At 41.8% G+C, this 13,880-nt stretch overlaps 1 protein-coding gene across 6 annotated transcripts in view; it reads left to right on the top strand.

Moving 5' to 3' along the window:
* The first annotated feature begins 8,750 nt into the window (after positions 1-8,750).
* The window catches only part of RANBP3L (RAN binding protein 3 like), a 44,532-nt gene continuing 39,402 nt past the window's right edge, over positions 8,751-13,880 (top strand). For 3 of the 6 annotated variants that reach the window (XM_082242027.1, XM_082242025.1, XM_082242023.1), the window contains exon 1: positions 8,752-9,260. In XM_082242027.1, coding sequence (XP_082098153.1) covers positions 9,056-9,260 — 205 coding nt within the window. In that variant the 5' untranslated portion in view covers positions 8,752-9,055. Of the gene's footprint in view, positions 9,261-13,880 lie in introns of all 6 variants that reach the window. The other 3 variants (XM_082242026.1, XM_082242024.1, XM_082242028.1) reach the window with 2 other exon arrangements.

Raw genomic sequence — 13,880 nt, 5'->3', positions numbered from 1 at the left:
GGAGAAGGGGACGACAGAGGACGAGATGGTTGGACAGTGTTCTCGAAGCTACCAGCATGAGTTTGACCAAACTGCAGGAGGCAGTGGAAGACAGGAGTGCCTGGCGTGCTCTGGTCCATGGGGCCACAAAGAGTCGGACACGACTAAATGACTAAAAACAAGTTACGTATTGCCTTGATGGGAGGGCATTCCACAGGGCAGGTGCCACTACCGAGAAGGCCCTCTGCCTGGTTCCCTGTAACCTCACTTCTCGCAATGAGCGAACTGCCAGAAAGCCCTCGGCACTGGACCTCATTGTCTGGGCTGAACGATGGGGCTGGAGACACTCCTTCAGGTATACTGGACCGAGGCTGTTTAGGGCTTTAAAGTTCAGGCCAACACTTTGAATTGTGCTCAGAAACGTACTGGGAGCCAATACAGGCCTCTCAGGACCGGTGTTATATGGTGTCGACGGCCACTCCCAGCCACCTGTCTAGTTGCCGCATTCTGTCCATCCCTTTGAGCCCCCCATCCAGGCTGTGCACCCTCTCCCCAGACCACACCTCTCAGTGTCCCTGCTTTGTGCCCAGAGCATTTTTGTCTGGCTAGAATATACCCTTGAAATCTGACAATGCTTTTTGCTTGTACGGATGGATGATGGAAAGTTGTGCACAAGTGTGTATAGTGTGCATTCACAGCTCCACCCACTTTTTGCCTTTGGCCCCTCCCACCACTCTTGGCAGGCTGCCCAGGAAAGAATACAGCACTCTGGCTGGAAAAAAAATTCCTTTAAGAAGTTTTCTTTCCGTTTCTTTTTTTAAAAAGTGACTCTCTTGTGCAAACAGCAGCAGAGTACTTTAATCCACTTAAACTGCACAAACCTAAAGTTTGTGTGTGTGCTTGAATCCCTCCCACAAAATACTGGCTGTCTGAAAGGTCTCTTAAAAGACACTTCCTTTCACATTAAGAATGGGCATGGGTAGCGTCTTAGTCAGCCTTCCTGAATTACATTTGCTTGTAATACCCAATTCACTTTGTAAACTTAGCTGGGGTTTGCAAGCATCAGAACTAACTGGAGGTGGGGGGTGTTGTTTTTATGATGGTTGAAATGTTCAGGACAGGAGCTGAACTGTCACCGATGTAGGAACAGCGTGTTTCCGAGGAGTATCCAGCATGACCTCAAATGCTTTAGACTCTCTGCATGACCTCAGAATCACTGCAAAACCTCACTGCAGCTTAGAATCTTTGAAAGAGGGGAAAGTAGAAATTAACCATATTCCTGAAACATTCTCATTTTTTTTAAAAAAAATAATTAAATCTAAAATTCCATTATATTTTCAACCACTCCATTTAAGGGATTTGCTTTTAGCCTTCTTTTCATTTATAAAGCGTACACAAGTGTTTTAAACCAGCAGTTCCTCAGATAACCAGCAGCATTTACAATGTTACGCTGTTTCCAATGGTAGCTTTGCACCAGCAGAAAGCATTTATGCTTGTGGAAAAGCTGTAATACTTTGTACCAACCACCTCCACCTAGAGATGGGAAGGCCTGGAAAAAAAGTCAGATTTTTTTTTTTGGGGGGGACAGGTTTCCGCCTTGTTTTTTCCAAAGCCATTTTTTTCCTGGAAAATTTGAAACTGTGTGGAACATGTTCTTTTCCAATGATAAATAATATATCTATGACATGGTGTTCAAACTATATACTGTAAAATGAAGACCTTAATGAAATATTTCTGAAACTTTTTGTAAAGTCTTACATTATTGCAAGTTCTCTCAGCTGGAGACAAGCAAATCCTGTAATAGAATTCAAGTAACAGTGTACAGTACTTCTATATGCAGTTCTCAAACAGGAGAAATATGCATTTGTGGCACTAGGGGGCACTGCATGGAAAAGCCTCCAGTTTAGTTTACTCGTGTACCTCGAACCTCCTACAATTGAGTAATTGTTGGTATACAGGAGGTGATACTTTCTGTCCTCCCCTCAGGCCTTAACCGACAGGTAAGAGGGTAAATTTGTCTGACAAATTAGTTTCTTTTTCGTAGCCCTTAAATTATTCCTATTAATGTTCTCCACCATCACAGCAGAATGTTTATCTATAGTCTGGTCAGTAAATTGGTTTTTCTCCTCTTAGTAAAATGGTGAGACCAACATTTAGAGTTTGGAAACATTTCCACAGGGCAGTTTCTGCTGAGAGCAAAGCTGCAATTTGCAAATACTGTGAGAAGAAATACTCTTTCCCAAATGCTACAAGGGTGACAAAACACATCCTTGCATGCCAGAGGTGCCCTAAAGACATTAAAAAATACTTTATGGAATTAAATGATGAGGACCAGAATGAAAGTGCAAGTAGCTTTTCCTTCCAGAGTTCTAATTCCAGAAATACTATTTCTGCTGCTGTTTCTTCACGTAAAGAAGTGTTGCAAACCATCTGCCTCACAAAAACACACCATATCTTCATTTAAAGATAAAATGACACCTGAAAATCAGTAGAAAATTGATTGTACCCTTGCAAGAGCAATATATCCTTTTGGATCAGCATTGTCAATAACTGAAAATGCATTTTGGCAGGAAGCTTTTAAATTATTAAGACCATCATATCATTTGCCAAGCAGACATTCCTTGATCAAACCCCTTTTGGAGTCAGAACATGAGCGTGTGATGGAATCTGTGCAAGGAAAAATCAGTGAAACACTATGTCTTGCAGTACTTACAGAGGGGTGGACAAATGTTCGGAGAGAAGGAATCATCAACTTTGTGATAACAACACCTCAACCAGTCTATTATAGAAGCATTGAAACTGGCGAGAACAGACATACTGCAGAGTATATCAGCAGTGAAATATGTACAGTTTTAGAAGAAAATTGAGAGCAGTAAAGTATTTGCTTTGCTAACTGACAAAGCAGGTAATATGAAAGCTGCATGGGAAATCACAATGGACAAGTACCCACATATTACTGCAATAGGATGTGCATCACATAGACTAAACTTACTTCTTAGTGACTTCATGTAACTAGACACCCTTCAAAGGATTTATAGAAGAGCTAAAGAAGTTATCAAATATGTAAAAGCTACTCATGTTGTCACCACAGTCTTTAAGAAAGAGCAAGAAGAAAAAAATGCACAGAATAAAATAGTGACACTGAAGCTCTGTAATAAAGCACATTGGAGTGGAGTGGCGATCTCCTTTGAAAGTTTACTAAAAAAGCTCTTCAAGCAACAGTAATAACTAAGGATCTTAAAATTCCCAGAAATATAAGGAACACTTTGCTTGATGAGGATGTGTTTTGGGTTCTGCTGCAGAACTTCCTACAGATTTTAACACCAATTTTTGAACATGGTGACATTCTTGCATTTTTACTGTATGTAGATAGATATTAGGTAAATATAGAGATTAGAAATTAAAGGGAAGTGTGACTTTTAATTACTTCAGAAGCAATGTGCATGCCCTCTGCTTTTGAAGAAAGGAGGAAAGGAAAAAAGGTTTTGGTCTGTTATAAAATTTTATCTACAGTTTTCTCATGTTTTATTTTTTGTTCCCTGCCCTAAAATCTGATATGATGAAAGGCAGTATAAAAATGCTTTAGAAAAATAAATAAAAAAAGAAATGTGTTACGACCTTGTGACATCCACACAACCCAATTCCACCTGGTAATCATAGCAAACATCTAGACTTCTCTTTTGAGTAAACATGCATTAGGTTTGCATTTCAGGAGAAATAAATGTTTGCAACAGTTAGGTAAATGTGTGTGGGCAGATATGACAATAGAAGTTAGATTAACATATTATTTATTTATTACTGAATTTGGATCCTGGCTTTTAACTCAAGAATTCCTAGGGCAGTACATAACAATAGACCAGATATGCACACCCACTCACAAAACCAACAATATAAAATGAGGGGTGGGGAATTACCAACACTGCAGAGGATCCAGCAGCAACCCAGTTATCAACCAGTTCTATATGCCTGAGAAAATGAACATTGGGAACAACTGAAACTTTGTGAATTACACAGCTGGGATGCCACAGTGAAGAAGGCACTGCTCTGTGAACTGTGCATATTGGTGGAACTATGAGCAGATCTCTCCCACAGTTCTTAAGACATAGGCTCACAGGTAAGAGAAGAGGCAGTCTGTCAGATATTTGAACCTTAGGACTTTATAGACCAAGGTCAACAAATTGTATTAGGCCCAGTAGCAAAAGACAGTTCTGATACAGATAATAGCATATATCTTGTGGCCATGGAAAGCTGGTTCTATGAAAAACTGAAAAACGTATACATTTCTTTCCCTTTCTGTTCAACTCCACATCAGTCCCCAATGACTACCATAAATCCCTTAGTTTGTAAGGCTACAAGCTGTCTCACGGCAGTCAAATATTTGCTGAGAAGGAGCAGCTCTCTTTGTCAGGGCCTGCCATTGTGTTGCTTCTATTGTGTTGAGCAGATAATATTGATACCTTGCCTACAAAAATGACTTGCTTTAATCTAAACGACTTTCTGAAATGTCTTTAGGGGCTCCTTATTTAGCTCCATATGTAAGTAAACATGCATACATTCTCCCACCCCAGTCTAGTCTGCACAACACCTCCCCACTTCGTATCTTTTCTTCCCTTTCTTAATTCTCTCTGTACAGTGGTACCTCGGGTTAAGAACTTAATTAGTTCTGGAGGCCCGTTCTTAACCTGAAACTGTTCTTAACCTGAGGTACTACTTTAGCTAATGGGGTCTTCCACTGCCGCCATGCCGCCGCCGCGCGATTTCTGTTCTCACCCTGAAGCAAAGTTTTTAACCCGAGGTACTATTTCTGGGTTAGTGGAGTCTCTAACCTGAAGCGTCTGTAACCTGAAGCATCTGTAACCAGGGGTACCACTGTATTTCTGTGGGGAAACCTGCCATCCCTATGCCATGAGTGTGGAGCCTATTGCTCTCAAGGTGTTGTTGGACTTCAGATCCCATCAGCTCCAGCTAGCATAGCCATTGGTTATGGGTGATGGGACTTGCAGTCCAGCAACATACAGAGGTCTACAGACTCCCCATACTTACTCTATGCTTTCTGTTCTCCCACATCAAGATTGATTTGGATATTACCAGCCATTTACACCTGAAACTCGCAGAAGAAACAACCACACCACTTCAAATGCGCAGCAATATAATGTGACGATACCTTTCCTAGTCCGTATCACATTGGACTGCAGCTGGGTTTTGTACTGTAAATCTCTGGCTATGTAGAAAAATAAAATAGGCTTGAACATAGACAAGGAATTGGGAGCTGTTTTTTGTTTTGCTTTGCTTTTTCCAACTCCTACAGCAGAGCTTTCCAAACTGTGCGTCACGGCACATTAGCGTTTCGGTTGCAGTGTGCAGGTGTGTCGCGCAAACACTCCCTGCTCTCCTTCCGGAGCTGGAAAGGGGTTAGTTTAACCTCCGGCTTGCTAGGAAAACTGAACCACTGTTTCACGAAATGATGCATGTCCAAAAAGCGTGTCACCAACATGAAAAGTTGGGAAAGCTTTGTCCTACGGCATTTACTGAGCTCTCAGTTGCAGAGCTGCTAGAAGTGGGAGATAGCGTACCACCAGTGAAAAATTCTCATACAGTTAAGTCCCACCAACTTGGATATATCTCCAGAATCTGAGCCTGGTACACCTATCAACAGTCTGACAGATGTTGCTGAACTTGCTGAACCAAAGATCATTCCAGGATTACTTGGCCCATTGCCAACCAGCAATGCACCTCCTAACCTTCACCTTGTAACTTAAATAGAAACAGAAGAGGTCCTGCGAGGATGAGCCTCTAGTTAGCAACTGGAGATGCTTGGGTGGAATTATTATTATTATTATTATTATTATTATTATTATTATTATATCATGTTCAGAGGTGTTATTAGGTCTTTAACTGACTTAGGGTGCACAAGCCCATGACACAAATTTGCATAAATGTTGCATATGCTGGTTTTATATGCATAGGTGCACATTTAGGCCAACGTTCCGGGGGTGGGGGGCAAATTGTCAGGGCTTCCTCTGAGCCAACAGGATTTTCTGGGCCCCAAAGTTAAGAATGTGGGTGGGTGGGTGGGTGGGGTCTCACTGGTGTAGCATGTTACAGTTTGCCCATTCGCCCTGTAATCATTTTTTTTTTAAAAAAAGTTTTAAAATGGGGGAAAGGGCAGGAGACAGTGGCGTAGCGTGGGGGGTGCAGGGGGGGGCCGGCCTCACCGGCCCCAACATCTGGGGGTTAGGGTTAGGGGGCACAAATTACTTGCCTTGCCCCAGGTGCTGACAACCCACGCTACGCCACTGGCAGGAGATCTTTGGCTCAGTGCAAAAGACCCGAGACTTAGGTGTCCTGTGCCTAGAGCTGACTCAGCCATTAGGTGGACTGAGGTGGCTGAAGTCCCCAAAGCAGCAGCCTGCCTGCCCCGTTGCTCATGCAGAAGTGGCACCAGTATCAGTTGAAATTGCACAAGCTCTTGCAGCAGGATCACACCCAAAATTGGAGCTGATACTGGTGCTTCTTCTCAGCCTGCAGCAGGGCGAGTGCAGAAGCAGCAGTGGCAGCAACAGGTACAGTGGTGGCAGTGGCAGTGGCAGGGCAAGGCGGCACTTCCCATTTCACCTCAATCAGTGAAGCGGGATGCGCTTGCTCTTGCCTATGCCAGCCCTTAACAATATCCCAGCCCTGTTTTTGTTGACCGCCGAATTAGTCAGTCTCTCCCATATTTATAGTGATGATTATTTGGCATCTTCCTGGATTCTGATTGCTTGGGTTCCTTTTGGAGAAAGGTAGAAATACAATAAAATAAGTAGGTTTGAAGCTATGTTTCCCTTCTTCCACCAACTTTCTTGCCTAGGTCAATTGCTAAATTGTAACATGCATTTTGTACCCATAGGATTGTATCCCATGGGTAAGTCCTACTCAGAGCAGACCTACTGAAATGAATGGACATGATTAAAGCCCTTTAATTTTCAATGGAGCTATAAGTTAGTTGGAGGCAATCCATAATAACAAATATCTATATCTTTCCCTGTGGCATTTGTCCATTATTTGGGGATACGTTTGTATTGGGGGAGAGAAAGGGTTAATAGGTTGACCAATAAGAAAGCCCAGAGGCGGAGCCTACCTGATTTTGAGGCTCAGCCCAGAGGTTTTGACAGTTAGTTTGGTTGGTTTTTTGGGAGGGGAGATAGAGGAGTCAGAGTGAGTTAGAGACAGGGACAAGACTGAGAGGGAATAGAGTGACAGCGTTCCAAATATATTTTAAAAATTGTTTGTGTTTGAAATAAAGTTTAATCTTCATTGTTAACTCTACCTGACTGAGACTCAGTACTTCGCTTGGGAGCCCTGGGTCCCCCCCCAAAAAAAAAAATTGGTGGCAGCTGAAGAATAAAGTAGTGATGTACAGGTCAATAGTCTGTGAAACGACAGGGGCTTTGTACGAACGCCATATGCCCTTTCTCACAAAGGAGCCCAGGATGGCAAACATGAAAGCGATAAAACAATGCAATTAAATATAAAATAGCATATTTAAAAACATGTAAAACAACAGGAATGTTGACTACTTTTCCTGTCAAGACTCAACCTAGCTTTTCCTTGGCTTCCTTTTACCCAAGGCATCCGTGCTATTTTTCAAAACACTCTCGTGTTAAACTGAGCAACCTCAGTAACTAGAGTACCCCTCACTTGTGTGCAAGTAAATATCACTGGGTCAGATTTGGAAGCAATAAATGAGGTGTTGAAAATCAGATGCTTGGTTGGCATCTTCTAGATAATCACCCTGCCGTTTAGTAAAGCATACAGAGTGGCTGGGGCCTAAATAAAATAATAAAAATACTGCTCAAAGTGACAGAGCTTTCCTTTGCTCCTACAGGAATAAATTGAAATTGGTGATGTTCAAACCTACTTCAGTGTTTATGCCCTTGCATCTTCCTGTTCTGACACCTTCCAGGTGTGAGGAACACCTGGCCTCTAAACCCCGGGTACTGATCACAGGCCACACCCCTTTCCCAGGCCCCTCCTGCCTCTTCCATTCCACCGTGAGCGGGCCATGGAAGACAAGAGGAATCTTTTCTTCCATGACCCGCTACAGTGGTCTGCTCAGCTGCATCACTTGCGACTGAAATATTCAGTTGTTCCGAATCCAGATCAGACACAAGAGCTACTCATGCCTTCAAGGGAGTTTCCCCAAACACAACCCTCCAGTTGAATTGGAGCAAATGTCAATCGGGTTTTCTGTGGATTGACGTCTGCTGTGATTTATTGTGAGTTTTCTGGGGGAAAGTGTTGGGGCAAAGTTAAAACTGCTTGGACCTGTGTCCAGAAAGTGCAGGATAAGTGGGAAACTGCGCTTTCTAGGCATGGTGCAAGAACAAAGTCTGGATCAGCCCATAGATGAAGCAGAACTGTTAGCAATCTGTAAACATGGTACACTTAGGTGAGTTCTGAGTGTGTATTCCTGTTATATCTGAAAAAGGCTGGAGGGTGTGCATTTTGTTTTCAGATGTTCCTGTACTTTGCCCAAGCCTTCCCTTTTCAGAATGCACAATTATTTTACTATAGTAATTCCAACAAGCAAGGAACCAGAAACCCTATTAATTTCAAAGGCGTTCCTCTATCAAAGCTGCAGCTGAGAGAACAAGAAAGGTGATCTCCCACTTCACCACTGGTAAATCCCGGGCAGAGGAAATCTAAGTCTCCCTACTGGCCCACCCTCTTTATGTTAATCTTCGTGGCTTTACATATCCCCTCCCAGAGTTCTGCCTCTCGCTTAAGTACTCTAGACTGAGCTGTCAGAAACAGCAAGCGCAGACCTTGCTGAGTGAGCAGCTTGCTCTCCTAGGAACTGTGACACTCCCCCAGCCCTTTAAAGTTGCTTTATTATTTTTTAAAACGTTAAATTGCAAGAAGCTGCTTTGGGATTCTGAAGAAGGTTGCAGCATCACTGACGACTGCACAAAGTTACATCTGGCCAGCTACTTACTTGGGAAGCTGCAGCCACCACTTTTAGAGGGTGAGAAAATAAGTCTTGTCTTTTCAGTGTTCTGTCAGCTGCATTTGCAAAGCTCTATGGACTTCAGTGATGAGGAATCAGCAAATTCCTGCAAGTAGGGTAAATGACTTGTGTGCAGGAATAGGTGCTTCCTGCACAGAGCACAGGTCTCAATTGTCTCATTTCATCAAAAGAAGAGATCCCAGTGACACATGGACCATGAACCAAGCAGCTGACACCACAACGAACGTGTACATGTTCCACGCGCTGGACAACAGTAAACACAAAGATGAAGGTAAGCATTTTATTTTTTCATTTGTTTAAAATGACTTTTTTCCCCATTTGCAGCTCAAGCCTTGTGTGCTCTCACAAGGCAAATACCTTCAATGATGACCGTCACAATCAGATTGTGCAGAAATAAATATCATACCTTGTACTCGTAATAAACTAGGGAGATTACATATACTAACATGAACACTATTTGGATTATGGTTATGCTTGCCTACATAGCAAAGCCAAAGTTAAACATTTTCAGAACCCATTTATTCCAGTGGTTTAGGGTGAAATCCTGTGCACCTTAACTCAGATTAGAAGAGTATGCTGTGCTCTCATTGCACTGAGGGTGATGGTTTCTTCCTGACTGGAGTCTGTGCTTAACTCTTCCATTGAAATCAATAGGATTTAAAAGTGTTTGATGTTGACTAATTTAACCCTGTATACTTTTGCAGTTTCATTTATCCAACAGGGCAACCCTGACTTTCAGTCCTCAAGTTACTTTGAGAGATAGCTTGCTTTATTTATCTATAATTTATATCAATCATCTTTCCACTGAAAAGGTTGTATTTCAGTAACTGAGCACAAACTGTGCACACCAGAAGTACCCAGTTTCAACTGCCAGCATCTCCAGGAAGGGCTAGGGAAAACTTCAGAAACCCATGAAATCTACTGACGATCAATACAAATAATACTGTGCTTAGATGGACCAGTAATAAGTTGCCACAAGCCACAGGCATGATCTGGTGTAATGGGAATACAGTACTCTAAAGATCATGGTTTGCGTATTATGGCTTGCCCAAGGCTACTCAATCGGTTTTATGCCTGAGTGGGGTTTTGACGCTTGACCTTTCACATTCCAGCTCATCTCCACCTGCTGCACCTCTTTGGTTCTTGAATAAACTACACATGCATTTGCATGATTTGTCTTGCTTCTTTTATTTTTTCCCGGTGAAAGTGATTTTTTTTAATAAAAAAATTGATCAGTGTACAAGGAAGAAAATTTTCTTCAGCTCTTCTTCGTTTAAACACTTTATGGATTGGCATTGCCCATTTTCTATGAACCCCTCAATCCATTTTGCTATGTCAGGGAAATTGACATTTACTCAGAAGATTTGTCTGCCTCTTCAAATGTTAATCTGTTCTGTTCAGACTGCCATTCTTTCATCATTGCCAAGCACCAACTTCTATTTAATAATAATAATAATAATAATAATAATAATAATAATAATAAAAAATTTATTATTATTTATACCACGCCATCTGGCTGGGTTTCCCCAGCCACTCTGGGCGGCCTCCAACAAAATAATAAAATACAGTAATGCATCAAACATTAAAAGCTTCCCTAAACAGGGCTGCCTTCAGATGTCTTCTAAAAGATGTCTTGTAAAATATCCTAGATATTTTGCAGCACATGTGCCCATTTATGATTGTACTGCTAAATACAGTATGTTTTTTCCTTCTCTTCCAAGGTGTTTAGAACAGCATAGGTTGGATATCCACAACAACTCTGTGAAGTAGTTTAGTCAGAGAGATGGCGGTTAGCCCAAAGATACCCAGTGGGGTTCACAGATAAGGAAGAATAGCCCAGTTGCACTAAGATGAAAACCAGTATAGTGCAGAAGGTAGGGTCTTAGACTAGACACAGAGACACCCAGCTTTAAATTTCTCTTGGCTATGAAGCTCACTGTGATTTGTGCAATGATAGAATATTTTGGCTCCCTAATTGTTTGATGACGCTTGGGACCAATTGCATGGTGCCAACTTTTTCTAGACTTATGGTACCTCGTTATAGTATATATTTGAGATCTCTCAGCATGACATGATAAGCTGCAATGCAAGGTCAAACTTAAAGTCCTAGTGATCCTGTAGATGTCCGAGTCTTCCCTGTTTCATGTCTGGCATGAACTCTCTGATCTAGTGGCCCAGTTTGTGCTGTCAGAGCACCTCTGATTAAATGATGATGTTCTGATGCAGCATCCAAAAATATCTCCAATCGTTAGAAGACGACCTGTTCTCCCAAACACTTCATTAAGCATTGCAGTTGACAGTGTTCGTTGCCTGCCAAGTGTGAATATACTGCACATTTCATCATATATTGCAGCATATCTCTTACTATATTAATTATCAGGGTTTTCATGCTGAAGGATCTAAATTATTTCGCATCAAATTTTTAAAGTATGCTTTAAAAATAATGTCATGGTTGCTCTTCAACCTTCACATTCCCCAAATGTTGTTGGACTACAACTGCCATCACCCCTAACTTTTGGATTTGATGGCCAGGGATGATGGGAGTTGTAGTGCAACAACATCTAGGGTACCCCAGGTTGAAGAAGGCTATTTCAAAGCAGCGCCAAGCTTCCGAACCCAATAAATGTCCTTTATTTCAGTTGCATTGTATTCCAATCGTGCCGTATTTTTGACGTTTTGGTCTAGCAACCCTAAATGTCCCTTACAATATATGGTTACAATATATGATGTAATCAATAGTGTAGTCACACATGAATGAGAAGTAATAATAGTCTTTACCTTGCGATAAGTTTAATTGCCATCTCTAAAATAAACCCTATTGTCTGTGTCGCTACAGGTTTAGGCAAGTCGTGCTTTCAGCTCAAAGGCTTTAGTGAGATTCTTGGCAACAACGTAGGTGTCGGTAAAACGAGCTAAACATATACTATTTCACAAACTACCAGCAGCTAATGCACTAAAGTGCCTGAATACCTGCTAAATGTAAAAGTAATCAGAACTATTTTTGAAAAGGGGATAGCTTCTCTACAAGCTGAATGGGAACGGAACCAAGATGGTTATAAATTGTAATCAATTTATGAGAGTATTTCAAGTTTAGACTGGAAATTAATGAGTAGCTCTGTATTTATTTTATACATATATACCTTACCATTTGATGGCTGTGGCGGTTTACATAAAACCATAAGCACATAAATTAATAGGGGGGATAAACTCAGTAGCAGCAGCAGAACAGTAAAGTGAAATATATTAAAAATTCAATCATCAAAGCAGACCGTGAATACACCGCAACCAGCTTAGTTTCAAAACGGAAATGTTGAAAAGTTTAGTGTTATTTCTTACTATCTTTATTTTAAAAAGATAAAGAAAGGCACCACTATTAGACCAAACAAAGTAGCATGCATTGAACAGAATGCTAAATATGGGCTTATCTACACTTCCCCTGCTTTCCCTGGGGGAAAACTGCTCTTTAGCGCTCAGTTTGAGCAAAAGGCAATTCCAGTTTCCCCTAGATTGCCATTTGTTCCGATCTATTGCTAAAGAGCAAGTTTCCCCTTGGAAAGGAGTTGGATAAGTGGAAAACCACCGGGACGTGTGCCTAGAAAGCAACTATTTCTGCTGACAACCATACACCAGAGCTTCATGAAGGAGATGAAAGAAAGCAATGTACTTCTCTGATCCTAAGGCTGCGGTCCTATGCACCATGTACTCAGAAGCAAGCTCTATTGAAGTGTGTGGCTTACTTCCAAGTAAATGTGTTTATGGGTGGGGAAAAAGATGCTTGATTTTTATCGCATGGCAGCTCATTTGGAAGTGTCCCCACTTGAAATACCTTTCCTCTGAAAGGTAAGGTCAAGCTCTGAAAAAGCCAGCTCCACATATTTGCATCAGAAGTCAGCTATGGATGATGTCGATTGGTTGGCAGCCAAAAGCTACCTCTCCAAAGTGAGTGAGTTGGCAAAACTGATGGCTGAATCAGCATTTGATTTGCTGATACGTGTGTCTGTTATTTCATCTGTGAAGCTGGTAGGAAGCCTGTGTCGGTCATTGGGCTGAATGCTTTCCATTGTTTTGTTTTCAAAATACTGGTCCTTTGGGGAAACCCAATGGATAAGGCCAGGATAGGTGGAACACTGGAGCCAAGGCAAGATTTGGTAGGTTCTGGGTAGAGGTTGGAAGAACCTGGTTGGTCTGGGACAGAACCAGAAAGGAACCTGATAGCTTAGGAGTGGAGGCAGAATAGGACATGCCATTTGCAAGCTTTCAGCCTCTGATGCTGGTTACCAAACAAAAGACATTGGGAGGGATCCAGTGTAGTTCTAATGAGAAAGTTTTGTAAAGGCAAGGATTTCTGCTTGCACGACATTCTCCCCCTCTCCACTCCCTGTGTGCCCCTAAATGTGCTCTAGAGATTCCCTCAACCATCTGGAGCAGATCTGGGGAGTGCCTGGGGTGGCCACAGGGGGGAAAGAGGAGAGAGATTAAATTGTGCAAGTGGAATGGTAAGATTCTGCCCAGATGGCATCGAGGGTGGCCCCTTCTTTACCATAATAAAAGAGGCAATTCATTGCCAAAAAAAGAGGAGACAGATCTGCATAAGATATGTGCTAATACGGATGTTTAGGTGCAACTTTATAAATAATTTCTGTAATTAAAATAGCAGTATCTCATCCTAGTTTAATGTATTTTTAACCTTCTGTTGGAAGCCGCCCAGAGAGGCTGGGGAAACCCAGCCAGATGGGAGGGGTAGAAATAAATTATTATTATTATTATTATTATTATTATTATTATTATTATTATTAGTTCAGGTTGGCTGTCTGCTTGCTGTCCAGGTGTTAAATGTTGATAGGAAACTTACTCCCCCTTCTTATGGCTTTTTAGCTCCAGACTGGACACA

The sequence above is a fragment of the Podarcis vaucheri genome (assembly GCF_965113315.1).
Source record: "Podarcis vaucheri genome assembly, chromosome: 11".
NCBI classification, from domain to species: Eukaryota; Metazoa; Chordata; class Lepidosauria; order Squamata; family Lacertidae; genus Podarcis; species Podarcis vaucheri.
The sequence above is the reverse complement of the archived record's forward strand: the minus strand, read 5'-3'. Positions and strand labels throughout refer to the sequence as shown.